The following is a 12566-nucleotide window of genomic DNA, read 5'->3' as shown; positions in this document are numbered from 1 at the left end:
TTCCATTTGAAATAAGCAACTTTTTGAGGTTTAAAAACATGCAAGTTTAGAGGCTAATTGCGCGGTTTAGAAGTATTTCCTTATAATTTAAAACAGATCTACGTGTAGATCATGAAAACATATCTACTGTTAGAATCGCTGAAAACTGTTTTCCAAAATTCGCAGCGGGTAGTGTACAGTATCGATTTCTGTGGAACCCAGTAGCTGTCAAAACTTTCACATTTTTACGAATAACTCGGAAATCGTAAATTTTTCAGGTAAAACGGTTGAAACAAACATAAATCAAAATTGAACGGCCAATCTGAAAATAACAAAAAAAAGGGGGGGTTTCATTTAAAAAACCAGAGTTGGTAACTACCACACGTTTATGATACACCCCGTATATTGGAAAGTAATTTTAAAATGTGGACCTTTTAAACATGAAAAACTTTCGTAGGACGTATTTTCTTGTAAAGTTCATATTTACTGAGATATCGCACTTTGACGCACTAAGGAGCAACCCTGTATATTATTTACCTAATTTAAACCAATACAGACAGATTAAGGAGAGAATAACTAATAATGAATTTTCGGATTTTTACTTACGCTGCTGCTTTGACACCCTTAAATTTGGCTGAATTGAAGCGTTCGTCGTTTTTTTAAAATTCGGTAACCAGAAAAATACGTACACATGGTAAATTGTTTGTTGACGCTTTAAGGAATTCTTCTGATGCCATTTTTTAGTTTATTACAAACTATAAATTATTTAAATCCACAAAATAATTAATTTAATGATACACTATGCACAGAACGTAAACAAACCGCCATTTATATGACCAGAGACGTCACAACCAATAGGATTGCGTTTTAGAGATTCATGAATATTTAGAATTTGAGCTGAATTTGTTTATTAAATATTTAACAAAATAGCAATAGATAGAGTGTATAAACTTATTTAATCTTTCATATGTATATATTACTCATATTGTTGAGTACCCCATAGTAGGATACAGAGTGTAGGTCGATGAATTTCTTGGTTAAAGTTATAGTACATGTATTTTTTAAAGTGCAATATTTCAAAAACGCGCAAAAAATGGAGAATGTTTTAATACTAAAGTTCGACTAATATTGCAGAAACGCTTAGTACATTTTGATAAAATTTTATATATTTTGACGGTTAACAGCAAAACAGATCTACACAGGGTGCTGTTGCGTCGGGCTGTATTCTCAAAGCCGTAACATTCGCTCGAAGTAGTTGAACGCGGGAGTGACAGGCCCGGGGTTCCGCGTCCAATCGCTTCATTTCTTTCCATTTGGGGAACCTTAGAGTCCTCGATCTCGATGTCCCTGGCGTGGTCGGATTACGGTTTAATGCGCTATATTTTCGTTCCATTGTGTAAACGCACAAATTTGTAAATTAAACGAAAAAAATAATAATAAAAATAGAAAAAGGGGAATTAATTACTGCCACCGGGCTTAGAAATTTAATCAAAAAGGTCACTAAGCCTAGAAAGTTCCATCCAGACCAGAATCATGCCAGCATGATTTTACCTAAACCAGCAAGGAATTGAAAAAACGTCGGGTGTTTATTCCCGGATTCTGTATCTTGGCGCGTTCAATGGGGAGGCGCAAGGTTCCTGAACGGCAAAAGGGGATATGGAAACCAACAAAAGTGGGAACAACTCTCTATGGTAATAAAAATCCCCACACCAGGGGCTTAATTAACACATGTACGGGTGTGGCTACACCCGAGGTCCAGCAAAACACGTGGTTAAGTGAGAGCACTTGGGTCGGAAGCGACACGAGTGGAAAACCCATAGCTTCGGAAAAAGTGAAAAGCCCGCGATTTTCTCCAACGAGGTTCGCCAGTCGCCAGGGGCGCACGAACGTGGCCGAAAGATAACGGCTCGTCAGAAAACTCGGTTTTGAGAAAAACCAGTGTTCTGGGGACCCTGCACACTGCGAAACGTGAGGGTCAGAGCAAAGGTAAAGAACGAAACTTTGGTTGAGCAAAACCGCGAACCGAAAAAAGCTCAAGCGTCGGTGCTCTCGAAAGGTCTCCGGTCACACCCAAAAAATGGCTAAAAATCAGAGCGTCACTCCACTCGGCCGTCAATCGCGAATTGAGCTTATTGACCCGTTTTGGCCGACTCCGCTACCCTCGAAGTGTACGCCTTATTTACCCTTTTTTGTGGAGTCGCACTCTATACGACAGTGCTTTAGAACGATGAGATCAAACTTCTAGGAATTGTTCAGTGCACCAATAAAAGACAATTCTGGAGTGTAAGGCGTAAGGCCCTACGGCTTTTGACCCGTTGGATCATTCTATGGGAAAAATGGTTTTCTCCAGTTTTACTTCATTTTGTTATAATGTATGTAAACTGTCGCGTAGATTCCCCTTCCATTCGCTTGAGTTGCGAGCAGAGGGCATTTCTGTCTCCTCTTGTGGAGAGCGGGAATCACGACCTTGTCCCTACATGACAAGGTGATGGTTGCGCACAATAAAACCAAGATTTAAACAAAAAAAAATTGTTCTAATGGTTCGGCGCGTAGGGATGCCAGGTACTTGTTTAGGGTAGTACCCCCCTGTTTCAGTTTCTTTAATGCGTACCACACATGAAGAAATAAAAAAAACTAAAATACAAAAAACAAACAAACAGAACAAAGAAAAAGTATCTCATAAAAACAAAAAAAACTGGTGAGTCTTGTCACTGACGGGTCGCGCACAGTGACCTTCCGCGATTCGAGTTTCTAGGGGCTAGGATGCCTCGAAAAAAACAGGATTTGGTTTAAAAAAAAAATGGCAGCTTTGCGTGGCGTTGAGTTGGCGTCCCGGAACGAAAAAAAGCCCAAACACCCGTCCTGCCGTTTAGCACACTCTTTTGGGACTGACTATCGATGCACTTTTTCTTTCCGACCGCTCCCCCGAAGTCCCCTTGGAACCCGACCTCAATCGAAGGACGCGCGGGTAGTTCCAGGGTGCAAGCGAGTAATGTTCAGAACCGGCCGGAGGAAAAAAAAATAAAAAATTTGCGATTCTTTCCCTCGGCACGTCAAAACAATGACAAGGCACAAAACTAGTCAGTATTTTTGTTATATGTTTACTGAACAAGGCTGATTACAGAAATTCTGGACATTGCTGTTTGTTACATTAAAGGCAGATTTATAAACTCAAGATTGGATTTGGCGCTGGTTGAGCTTGGCACTGTAATCGTAGCAGAATTTTACAAGCCCATTTACATTCTTGAAGTTGGATTTGGATGTGCGTTAAAGATTGATATTTGTGCCGTAATTTCATTAATTTGTTTCAAATTGCATTTGGATATGGAGAAACTGGAGGAAAATACGATGCGTTCAACATGTGCAAGACAATCAAGGAAGCTACTGGAATTAATCACAAGCGAAAAGCTGCACAATTACCAACGGAACGTTTCCCCAGGACGTAATTTTGTCCACCCACTCTTTATAATGGCAAGAAAACCAAAAGCAACGCCCCTTAGTCCCGGGCAGGTGTTAAATCACCAGAGGGTGCTAAGAAATTGTATCCAAAGAGATGGATAAATATGTGAAGAATGTCGTAGCATACTGAGACCTAATAATACTGTTGCAAATAAGTGCCAGACCGACTAACATCAATATAGAACAAGCGTATGCACCTACAGTGGACGGAACAGAAATTGAAGTTGAACAAGTTTATGAGCAAGTCCGGGATGTTCTGCAGTCTTTAAAACCTCAAGATATCAATGTGGTAATGGGTGATTTTAATGCAAAGGTCGGCAGCGGTGTTGTGGAGGGTGTAACAGGAGCATTTGGTCTGGGTGATAGAAATGAACGAGGTGAAATGTTAATTCAGTTCTGTCGCTATGAAAAGTTGGCTGTTAAGAACACTTTCTATAAACTACACCCTAGAAAACTTTATACTTGAAAATCACCTCAAGATAGACAGGGAAATATCGTCCGCAACCAAATTGACTACATTTTGATTAACAAGAGATATCAGAACAGCATCACACGTGTGGCAGCATATCCAGGAGTACACATCGGCTCAGATCATAACCCCGTTGTTGCGAACTTCAGTCTTAGATGTAAACTGTTGTCTTCATCAAAGCTGAGACTCTCAATCTCAATCAAAGCTGAGACTTCATCAGCTGCATGACTCCTTTAACTTATAATAAAAGTTAAAAATAAATTATAATGAAGGAAATAACTGGGGTGAGTATAAGAACAGCGTTGCCGTCAATAAGAAATCAACAAGGAAGACCGATATCAGATGCTGACGAACTAAAAGAAGCCTGGAGGAATTACGCGGAGGCACTATCCAAGGACCTGCGTGCAAATAACCCCACAAACACTACCGAAAATATGAGCGGTCCAAAATTTCTTGAGTCTGAAGTCAAATACGCAATAAGTTGTATGAAGAGTGGTAAAAGACCGGGTCATGACGACATATATGCAGAAGTTTTGAGGCAAGTAAATATCAAACATCTTACATATCTCTTCAACGTAATATGACTCTGGGCAAATCCCCAGGGATTGGTTAAAGTCTACGTTTGTTGCCATTCCAAAGAAAGCAAACCCCAGAAATTGCGAAGACTATAGACTCATCAGCCTGATGAGCCACGCGCTCAAAGCGTTCCTTCGAGTAATTCACTCAAGAATCTACAGAAAGTGTGAGGATATGAGTGGTGACACGCAGTTTGGATTTATCAGGCCATTTGGAGAGAAGCTCTGTTCTCAATGAAATTGCTCGTCCAAAAGTGCTATGATCAAAGGCAGGATGTTTTTGTCTGCTTTATCGATTATCAAAAAGCTTTTGATAACGTAAAGCACGGACCGCTGCTGGAGAGATTCCAGGAGATCGGTTTATATAATAAAGATGTTAGAGTAATAAAGGAATTGTATTGGAAACCGCAGGCAGAGGTCCGTATTAATGGCGAGCTATCAACGGAGACCTTTGGTATTTCGAAGGGAGTGCGTCAGGGATGTGTACTGGCACCCATTTTATTTAACATTTATGTGGAAGAAATCTTCCAACTAGCATTAGAAAATGAAACCCGAAGTATCAAAGTCAATGGCGTCCCAATAAGCAATATCCGCTACGCAGATGATACAGCTATCCTGGCTAATAACCTTGAAGACCTCCAGTCAATACTAAATAAAATCAACGAATGTGGTGAAAAGTTCGGACTACATATAAATAATACCAAAACAAAAATGATGGTGATTAGCAGAGATCAGCATATTACCACTCTCAACATCAACGGAGTAAATATTGAACGTGTCGCCAAATTTACCTATCTTGGCGTTTCTTTAAATGAACAGTGGGAATGTGACGAAGAAGTGAAAGGATGAATTGGTCGCGCGAAAACAACCTTCTTTAAACTTAAGAATATACTTCTTCACAGAAACATGCCACTACACACTCGAATACGTGTAGTACAATGTTATGTATGGCCTATTGTTTTGTACGGTGTCGAAACTTGGTCACTTAAAGCCAGAACGCTAAATCGAATCGAAGCTTTTGAGTTGTGGACACTCCGCCAATTGCTTCGTATCCCCTCGACAACACACATAACTAATAATGAAGTTCTACGATGTAAAAAACGTAAGGTGTCATATCTGGGGCATATATTGAGAGGACCCCGCTACTCCATACCAAAGCTAGTACTGCAAGGAGCACCTAGCTATTCTGTGACCATAAAATGTGCAAACGGTCGCCGACGTGCAGCATAGCACGCACATGGCACCCGAAGAAGAAGATATGCCAGTGGACACATTTCTAGTGATTGGGCAAAGCCAGTCTTTATCACATTACCAAAGAAAGCAACTGCAAAAATGTGCGGTGATTATTATATTTCACTGTGAGAGCAGCTACTCTATTTCTGTGGTATTGTACCGGCTCGGTCTACTCGTGACGTCACAGCAGTCGGGGGTTGACTTTCGGGGGTTGACTTTCGGGTGTACGTTTTGATCTCCAACGAACCCTTGGGGTTCGACCGAACCCACGTTAATAACCACTGTTTTAGAGCTTAGCTGTGCTAAATTTTCGTAAAAAAATAACAAAAGTCTACATTAAACGCTTGAGCGCCCCTTCCTATTACAAAAAGGGTGTGTTTGAATTTTTCAGACATATTGAGCAAGGCTGATTATCCACACACATCAGGCAATTATGGCCTTTCAGACATTTTGCTGGCTCTCAACTGGATTCAGCTGAACATTCAACACTTTGGCGGGGACAAAGATTCTGTTACGCTGTTCGGCCACAAAGCTGGAGCAACTATAGTTACGGCTCTCACGACTATCCATAACGCGAACAAATATTTCACTAGGTACATAAACGCCACCTTAAGCAAATATTTTATAATAAGCGAATTACGTTTTTCGCAGAGCCTGGGCTTCGTCTGGGGGAGCCATTTATCCTAGTGAAACTCGTGAAAAAGCGGAACTTCACAACATGCCTCTACATCTAAAATGTGAAACAATAGAATGTCTGAGGACAGAGGATCCAGAAAAATTAATGAAAGCAGTTCCCCATACGTGGATCAAGCCCCAACCTGACTTGCCAGGCAGAGATGAAACTTCAACTAAACGACATCAGTGGCTGGTGAGTATTATTAACAGCTGAAATCCGAATCAACAACTCAGTTTAAATTATCGCTTTTTAATGGAATTAATTGTCGTGCATCTATATTTTGATCAGCGTTCCAATAATAATTGTAAAAAATGTATTTAATGGAATACTGCGCATTGCTGTTGGAATTACTTTTAAAGGTTTTTTTTTCAAATTTAAGGCTACATTGAGCAAAAATGGTTACAAATGGATTATTTAAAGTATTGTTTATCGCTAGCCACTACCTTTTCCCATCTTTCTGTCAACTTTCGGATACCAGCTCGGAAGAACAGTTCGTCTTTTAATGCGATCCATGTATCGATCCATTTTTTCGCTTCCTCGGAAGAGGTGAAGTACTGGTAAGCCAGGTCATGTGCCATCGATCGGAACAAGTAGTAATCGGACGGGGCAATATCTGGGGAATACGGCGGGTGCGGTAGAACATCCCATTTCAACGTTTCCAAGTACTTTTTGACGGATTTTGGGTTTTGAGACATGAGGACGAGCGTTGTCATGTTGCCAAATGACTTTTGCGGCCGCTTTTCGTTCAATGCCCGGATCAAACGCATCAATTGTGTTCGGTAGAGGTCCCCGGTGATGGTTTCGTTCGGTTTGTGCAGCTGATAATAAATGACGCTCAGCTGATCCCACCAAATACAGAGCATGAGCTTGGATCCATAGATATTCGGCCTTAGCGTTGATGACGATGTGTGGCCGGGGTATCTAAGATTTTTTCGCTTGGAGTTGTCGTAATGGATCCACTTTTTATCGCCACTGACGATGCGATGCAAAAAACTTTCCGTTTTGACGCGCGAGCAGTTCTTTGCACGTCAGAATCCGCCTCTGCACGTCTCTCGGCTGCGGCTCGTATGGCACCCAATTTCCTTGCTTTGCAATCATACCCATCGCTTTGAGACCTTTGGCGACTGTTCGGTCAACTCCCAATTATACGGACAATTCTTGGAGCGTTTGACACGGATCTTCGTCGAGTAACGACTCCAATTCTTCGTCTTCGAACTTTTTCGGCTGACCGGGACATTCCTTTCCATCGGTGTCAAAATCACCACTTTTGAAGCGTCGAAACCAGTACTCACATGTTGAAATCGCTTAAGTGTAACCCCCGTAAGCGTCCTCGAGGAGCAAACTACTCGGAGCAACAGTTTTCTTCAAATGGAAGCAGAACAATAAAGCTTCCCGCAAATTGCGTTTATTCGGCACGAAAGTCGGCATATTGAATGGTCTTGGAATATATGTTGTTTACACTTGCGCAAGATGACACATACTTACAATCCAAGCTTTAATATAGTGCTTCAGCGCAAATATAGTGTGGCGCAGATCCCCCCTCCATTCGCTCGAGTTGCGAGCGGAGGGCATTTCCGGAGTATCACTACCGAAATGGGAATCGCGACCCGGTCCCTGTATTTTGGGCGCTGGGATGGTGGATGCGCACAAAAAAAAGAACACCCAAGTCAAACACAACGCACACAATTTAATGGATAACGTGGGGGTTTCCCATATGACGGGATGCCAGGTATTTCTTTTGGGTAGTACCCCCCCGCTTGCGCGCGATTCTGCGCGCAATGTAAACTACCAAACAAAAAAACACAAAAAAAAAACAACAAACAGAACAGAAACCAACTACAATTAAGAAGAATCTATAAAATAAACTAAAATTACGGGAGTCTATGGCTCCGGTACCTGTGGCGCGCACAATTGTCCCACGTACCGCGGCGGGCAAATAGTCTTGTCTCTGGGCGCGCACAATAGTTCCGCGGTAGGTTCAGCGGTTTCCCTGGGCATCAAGGAGCAAGGATACTCCGGAAAAAACTGGATTTCGTTGAAATCCGGCACTCGATAAAAAAAAGAAAATGGCGTGGCGTGGCGTCGGTAGCCTTCTTTTTTTTTTGAGTACCCTGGACTGTCTCCGTACGCGTACGCGTTTCCTTTGGGACTGGTTCACAGGACTGACCGTACTATCCCTTTTTCCCGACCGCACCCCCGCACCACCCTCGAACCTGGACGCACTGACCGCTACCGCGCACCATTAGTTTAAGGGTGAATGCGAGGGGTGTTTATGGCGGAAAAAGAAATTACGAAAAATAAATTTACCCCGCGGTACGTCAATAGTTTTGGAGTGCCCACATGCGTTTATAACGCGATTTCTTAGAAAACCTTTGAAACTAATTCCAACTCCTAATACTATACAAGTTGTCATTTCAAACATAATAATAAGCTTTCATTTGAAAAATGTTCAATGGTTAAATGCTAGCAGTGAAATAAGGTATGAAAAATTCCGCAAAACTTTTTATGTTATCTAGAAGGGCAAGCCAATAATTATGTACTTAACTTATATTACACACATGTACCCTCTCAGAGCCGTAACCTTACAGGGTGACCCACCTTATTCGAGACTCTCACGAAGGAACGAATGGACATTTCGAATTCAACTTCTGTGATATATAGATTTTTAATTTGCAGTTTATGTACTGTTTAATTATTACAGTTTAAGTATTATACAATTTAATATGTTAGTTCAACATCCATTACTTACTTACTCCGTAGCGCTACAACCCCTGGTGGACCTTGACTGAGGTAACAATTTGCCTCCATCTGTCTCGGTCTTCCATAACTTCTAGACCATTCTCGATGCCCATTTTCCGGAGGTCAGATGCTATATTATCGCGCCACCTTAATCTCGGTCTTACAAGTGGTCGTCTTCCTTCTGGTGCTCTGTACCCTATTAAGCGGATCATTCTATCATCTGGCTGTCTTCGTACGTGCCTTGCTCATTTCAATCTTTGTGCCTTTATGAGGTTATTCAGCTTGGCTGGATGTATACTTGTTTAGTTCTGCATTTGTTTCCATTCGGTAGCTCCGTGTATCCTGGTTTTTGGTGGGTCCGAAAATTTTACTGGGCACTTTTCTCGAATCTTCGAATGAGTTCCGCATTTCGCCCGTAAGAGTTCAGGTTTTGCAACCGTACATTACCACGGGTCTTATCATGGTCTGGTACGTTTTGATTTTCGTTCTCCTAGTCATTCATTTGGACTTCACTATATCCTTTAGGGCGTATAGGCACCTGTTGGCTGACTTCAGGCGTTCTCTGATTTCTTCACTCATGTCGTCGGATGTGATTGTGGACCCTAAATGTTTAAATTGTTTTACATTGTCAAAGTTGTCCATAATCACATTTTGTCCTATTCTAAATATTTCCGAGAAATATGCTCTATTTCATTTAAAACATTTTCTGTTTATTCTTCTTCAGGTTCCTTGTCGGTCTTCAGACACCACTATCCACTTTTTACCCTCGACATTTCCTTGTATTATGAGGCGCAATCGCTGGTATTTCGGTGCTCTAGTGCTATATGTCCAACGTATTCCGTTTTTCTTCTCTTTATAATGTTCACCAGTTGTCGTACTGAGGACATCCTCATTTGTAGTATGCGAGACCCACGGTATTTTGAGAATTCGGCGGTAGCTCCAAAGTTCAAATGCTTCTATTCTGTTCATTATTGATGTCTCGCAGCCATAAAGTAGGACAGACCACACATAACATTTCAAGGCCCTCTTACGAATTTACATTGACAGATTTCTGTTACATAGAATTGAAATATCACTTCTTTGCGTGATATTTCAATCCGTGTTGTTATCTCTTCATCAGAGTCAGCATTCGCATTATTTATATTGTATTTATGTAGTATGTATATTTATTTTTTAGGCTGCCATCCACTTTGGTTTTGCAGTGTTGATTTTGAGACCTCTCAGGCGACTTGCTTCATTCCCTAGATTTATTAGTGTTTGGAGGTTTTCCAGACTGTCTGCGATAATGGCTGTATCGTCAGCGTATCTAATATTGTTGATTGGTTCTCCGCCGAGTCTTACGCTCTCCTGTCTGTCATCCAAAGCTTCCTTGAATATTTCTTCTGTGTAGGTTAGAAAGGCTCGGCGGCAGGACACAGCCTTGTCATACCCCACGTTTAATGGGCAGTGTTTGAGTATGATTGTCTTCGATTTGGGCGGAGGCTACCTGGTTGTAGTATAGGGATTTTAGTATTCTGATATCATAGTTGTCCAGTCCAGTTATTTCCATGTATTTAAAACGTGGGTCGTGTTGTACTTGGTCAAATGCTTTTTCGAAATCCGATGAAGCAGATGTAGACATTCTGTCGGAATTCACAGCTTTTCTGGAGCAGCACGCGCATGCAGAATGTCGCTCTGGTTCCCATAGTAGGAACATTTGATGTTGTATTATTCGCAAAAAGATCTTGATCGTGTCTCATTCGACTACTAAGTCTAAAATCGCCATATTTATTGGGCCTACTTTTTTTCGGTAATGTTACGAAGGCGACTCTAGCCAATCGTCTCGTAGTCTTCCTTTGCTGTATATTTTATTAAAATTGTGGTTAGGCAAACAATCTCTTCCTCTAGAACTTTAAGCAATTCAGCAGGAAGTTGGTCCTGTTATTTTTTACTTGCTGTACTGCTTTCGGGAGCTTTGCCTTCAGTAAACGGAGGCCTCTGTCTATCTCGTCACAGATCGTGTGTGTCCTGTTTCCTCGGTTGGCATAGTCGAAGTGGTCAGTGACGTACCTCTCCCATTCTCTGCATCGTTGTTCGTAATCTAGGAATTTTCCTTCCGAGTCTTTGAGTAGGTTGACATGTTTTGGTTTTTTGATTGCGGAGATATATTTCAGGTTTTTATGGAGATTGAAGTTGTCGTGTTTTTTCAGGAGATCTTCAATTTCTTTACAGGAGATTTCAAGCCATCGTTCTTTGGCTTGTTTAATTTTTTTATGGTTTTGTTGATATCGCAGTATCTGGTAATGTCTTTGTTTTTATATCCTTTTCGGGATTCCATTAGATTCAGAATTTCTTGTCATCCACTCGATTTTTGCTATTCTCTTAGATGGTTTTAAGAAATCCTTTGTTCGTTCTATAATCGGTCTTTGTATCTCATGTCAGTATTCTTCCGCATTTAAGACTTATGGTTCTATTATTAGTTGGTGTTTATGCGTTCACGTGTTTCAGAGTTTCTGAGGGGATCAACGCACATTCTGTTTGTTTTATAAGGTTTTATTGGTCTTTTTAATTTCATTTGAATTTCGGAGCAGAGTAATTTGTAGTTTGAGTTTGTGTCAGCGTCTGGGTAGGTTTTAACAGGTCTAATGCTATTCCGGAGTCGGTGATTCATCAAGATGTAATTTATTTGGTTTCTCACTATTGTACCGTGATGTCCATCCTGCGGCGATTTTCATGTATACAGGGTGTTTGGTAAGTAGATGCATTTTTTGCAGGGGGTGATAGTGCAAGTAATTTTGGATATATTTCGTTAATAGACCAAATTCCGAAAACCATGAGTTTGCGATCTACAGGGTGTTAAAGTTTTAATAAAAAAAAAGTTATTTATTAATATTTTGGAAACCGCTTGGAATATTATAATGACATTTTTCAGGCGTAGGCAACTAAGAACAGTACACGTTTTCCAGTGGCGTGGGTACAGGCACATCTGTAGATAATTTTAATTAAAAAAACGTTACGCCACTGATTTTTCTAAAAATAAATAATATTTTTCAATTTCCTGTTCAATTTGGAAGAGAAAAGGTCTCTTGACTTTTTTCTACGACGTCCCGTTTGCGAGTAAACAAATTAAAATCGACTTATTGCATAGCTTAATCGGGTTTGTAGTTCAGTAGGGTTTAGTATAAAGACAGCAAAAATTGCGCAGTTAGATTGTACCAATTTTATTACAAAAATTATTACTAGCCGCAGTTGACATCAGTCTTAGAGTGTCTTTATTTTGTGGTGCAGATCCCCCCTCCATTCGAAATTTAAGGCTACATTGAGCAAAAATGGTTACAAATGGATTATTTAAAGTATTGTTCATCGCTAGCCACTACCTTTTCCCATCTTTCTGTCAACTTTCGGATACCAGCTCGGAAGAACAGTTCGTCTTTTAATGCGATCCATGTATCGATCC

At 40.9% G+C, this 12566-nt stretch overlaps 1 protein-coding gene across 3 annotated transcripts in view; it reads left to right on the top strand.

The window, feature by feature from the left end:
• The window catches only part of LOC109537729 (neurotactin), a 40636-nt gene that overhangs the window by 24637 nt on the left and 3433 nt on the right, over positions 1-12566 (top strand). For all 3 annotated transcript variants that reach the window (XM_048669264.1, XM_048669259.1, XM_048669268.1), the window contains exons 9-10: positions 6107-6308; positions 6367-6583. In XM_048669264.1, coding sequence (XP_048525221.1) covers positions 6107-6308; positions 6367-6583 — 419 coding nt within the window. The remainder of the gene's footprint in view (positions 1-6106; positions 6309-6366; positions 6584-12566) is intronic.

The sequence above is a fragment of the Dendroctonus ponderosae genome, unplaced genomic scaffold, assembly GCF_020466585.1.
Source record: "Dendroctonus ponderosae isolate FM_Combo_2020 unplaced genomic scaffold, Dpon_F_20191213v2 Dpon_F_20191213_1, whole genome shotgun sequence".
NCBI classification, from domain to species: Eukaryota; Metazoa; Arthropoda; class Insecta; order Coleoptera; family Curculionidae; genus Dendroctonus; species Dendroctonus ponderosae.
This window is presented reverse-complemented; position numbering and strand designations above follow the sequence as displayed.